At 37.0% G+C, this 3768-nt stretch overlaps 1 protein-coding gene across 1 annotated transcript in view; it reads left to right on the forward strand.

Annotated features, from left to right (window-relative positions):
* The window catches only part of LOC106103316, a 7637-nt gene that overhangs the window by 1563 nt on the left and 2306 nt on the right, over window positions 1-3768 (forward strand). Inside the window, exons 2-4 of the mRNA XM_013283052.1 lie at window positions 2545-2738; window positions 3290-3446; window positions 3694-3763. Of these exons, the coding sequence (XP_013138506.1) occupies window positions 2545-2738; window positions 3290-3446; window positions 3694-3763 (421 nt within the window). The remainder of the gene's footprint in view (window positions 1-2544; window positions 2739-3289; window positions 3447-3693; window positions 3764-3768) is intronic.

Genomic DNA, 3768 nt, shown 5'->3' on the forward strand with positions numbered 1-3768 from the left:
CCAATGCGTCTTCACATTTGTAATCCTATTCTAATAAACGTTTAACTTTCGTTATACTAATTTAGCTTCCTTATGAAATTACTAGCTGTTACCGTGCGGCTGCATCCGCATGAAATTGTGATTATTTTATTGTTTACATTTGTCAAATTATCAATAGCAAATGTCAAAATGATATGACATGACAAACCTTGACAGTCTTGCTTCCTTGATGTTGGCAGCAACTTATGGTCTTTTTCCCACATTAGGGTTTTATCCAAAATATTTACCCCACAAGTTTAATGGCGTTAAAAAAAGATAGCCAAAAGCGTGACGTAAGTGTAGGGCTTTTTATTAAAAAAAGAGTTATTCAGAAATTTGCTGTAATTACTGAGTTTTTAGGCAACAAAGAAGTGTGTGTTTACGCTTTATTATATTAGTATAGACTAGTATAGATCAGAAGGTCTGTGAAACTGTGATGATTCCATCAATATGAAAGTATTGACCGGAGATATGACCTGTATTAGAAATACAGTAGAGGCGATATTGGCATGCAACTCATATACTGCATAACGTGCTCCTGTCGGGTTCATGGGTCAATTTACGTAATACTGTTTGTTTCTTAAATAACATTTGATAGAATTCATTAAGATTATTTTCGTTCGCATTAAAATACATCTAACCAGTTGCTATTTTCGTAAGAGAATTTTAGAAGTTAAAGTATCCTTTGGTATCTGATCAAGGGTGTTCAGATCTATGGAGTCAATAAGGGCTGAGGGAATTAAATCATTGCGTTCATTAGGAGATATTCGTTCTACCGTGTTTTATGATAACATATCTATATAGAAAACTATAAAACAAATAACAACTATGTCAACAAATAATCTTGTAGTATTGTTTTATAACAGTTGCAGTAATAGTGTTGTTCTTAATTGATACATTGTTAAATGCAATTGTAAAGAGGCATTAATGTAATTGTTATAATTATAACATTTCATTTACAATGCACTTCCTATTTAGCATTGTTAACATTTATCTTATTATGAAAAAAATAATATAAAATATAACCTAAAACTCATATCAACATCTCTCTGTACTTGTCCCACACATCTTGCACACGCCTTTATCTGATATTAATAGCACCAAATAAATAAGAAAAGTAATAAATAAAAAGAAGAACAAAAGACTAGGATGTCAGGTGTGTACGAGAGGGAGGCATAGCGCCTCCCATAAAAAAAAACATTCAGAGTCTTGGTTACTAAGAGTGTAATTGAATGTTAAACTAATAGGATAAATCTTCTCTAAGCTTATTAATGTGATATACAAAGAACACGAACAGCTGCTAGGAACAAAGTACAGATTTAGGTATGAAAGTCGATTGTGTAATCTCAAATTTGCCAGAGAGATCGAGTACGGAACAGGAAAGGAAATCTGTCTCGGATTTAGTTCTTCGATACGATTTTGCATACAGAGAGACCAGAATGATAGAAATATAACAAATAGTTTAACTTTGACGATTGGCAGTGAAAACAAAATTTCGACCCGGTTGTAACGAGCAGTTATTTAACTAACTATGCAGGAGTTTTTGTTACCAATAGTTCCAAATTCAAACTATGTTAGAATCGATTAATTTACACTCAATCTTACTAACTTTATAAATGCGAAAGTTTAGATGGATGGATGGTTGTTTGTTAGAGTGTGTAGCCTAAACGGTTGAACGGAACTGGATGAAATTTTGCATAGATGTAGGGGATAGTCTGAAATAACACATAGGCGATACACTTTTGTTTTTTTAATACCACGCGGACGGAGTCGCTGGCGAAAGCTAGTAGTAATTAAACTTAACACTCTAAGGTCATTTACCTTATTATCCACGTGTTTATCTACCACATTACAACTTTAATGACATCGTTGGGATGTTTACAACAAACAAGTATAACGTGCTCAACCTCATTAGAATTTAATCCTCGTAGATTTCAGTAAATAAAGTTTGTACAAGACGGAAATCACGTCCAGGGGCGCGTTTGAGTCTTGTTTATGAAAGGACTTCAGGACACAAGAAAATGAACTTTATCGGGGAAAGAATAAAGTAGAAAATAATTTAAGTACTTTATATGCACATTTTATTAAAGCAACTGCTTGATACGCCACAAACACGTTGAATTAAAGTATGTTGGCGGCCGCGAGCACAATGAGAATGCACTATTACGTATTAACTATTATATTTAAATTGAAATAAACTGCAGTGGTTAAGTCAGAGTTTATTCTTTTTGCATATATTTTAAATAACGAACAAATCGTATAGATAAAAAGTAGAACAAAGCGTTTATAAAACATTTTACAAAAACAACTGTGGATAAAAAAAAAAGAAGTTTTGTAGGTTTCTGTTCCTAAGAGTATTACTTCTTTTCCCTTACCTTGGTCTGAAGTGATTTTTAACAATGATCGACAGAAGATTTAATGATCTGGAGTATGAAAACTTGATGGCCGGTTTGATGACCCTTCTTAAGTAGGATAGGGACAGGGAGATGATGATGAGTGAATAACAATCTTGCTATCTCATTCCAGAAAGGCTACCCGTGTTCGGAGACGCAGGAGCTGAGCCCCGGGCGATGGGGTGGGCGCACGGTGGCAGAGTGCAAGTGTCCCCCGGGCACTGCGCAGCTGCCGCACTCCGACGTCTGCCACAAGCTGTTCGAGCGTGGTCCATGCCGACCGGGGGAGTACTTCGCACCAGTGGAGGAGACATTCAACAAGCGCGGGTAGGTAAGCATCAAAATAATGAATAATGATTAATGGAGATAGAAGAAAGAACTTTAGTACAGTGTCTTGTTGTTTAAACAAATTAACACTGTACGATATGAATGGAATGACAAACAGTTTGCATACGTGACAATCAAAGGTTTAAAACCGTAACCGCGACTTGTGCAATTCGATTGGCAATAGCGATCGTGCGAACCGCATGGCGTTATAGATACAGTGTACGAAATCCCCATATTGAGCAAGCGGCGTGTCACGGTTAACGAAATGTAGTGCTATAGTCTGGGCCAACCAACATAGTTTCATCGCTGGGTACAGGCACATGATTCATCGCACGGATCACTTCTCTATTATCCTTATAGAATTTTAAAACATTAACCAGAATTTTAATTTTCCTGCAATATTTAATGTATTAAACTGTAGTTTACGCAGAACTAGAAGATACACAAAAATACATTCCATAAAAGGTTATTTGAGGTGACGTGTATTTACGTGATATTTTGCCTTGAAGTAGCGTATGGTGTGTAATAAGATTTCTTCGGTTCTATTGCAGGGTGCGTCAGGGAATGTGCGTGCGGCCACAGCAGTGCGCGGACTCGACGCTGCTGTACTGGCCGGCAGACGGTCGATGCTATCACCGACTCACACAGGGCCCATGCTATCCTGGTACTATCCTCGACCTCGGTACCGATGGGTTAGCTAACTGTACCGTAAGTAAATTCTATATAAGTCGTAAGGGTAATTTTGTAAAACAGTTTTCAAATGAACAAACTAGCATTTGACTACGATGTCACGTTATGGTAATAAGTAGATGCCTATTCACTCTAATTCTAAAGAAACACATCATACTGATGGATGGAATATCCTGTGCTATACGCACGAAGAACAATTATTGTTGTTTCGTTGTATTCACTAGACTATTAAATTTATTTTTGACCATGACTTTGATTGTTCCAGTGCGAGTCCGATGGTCAAAACTTTTGGTCGGATGACGGCGGCTGCTACGCGCACTACACGCGGGGGCCGTGCGAG

The sequence above is a fragment of the Papilio polytes genome, unplaced genomic scaffold, assembly GCF_000836215.1.
Source record: "Papilio polytes unplaced genomic scaffold, Ppol_1.0 DF823823.1, whole genome shotgun sequence".
NCBI lineage: Eukaryota > Metazoa > Arthropoda > Insecta > Lepidoptera > Papilionidae > Papilio > Papilio polytes.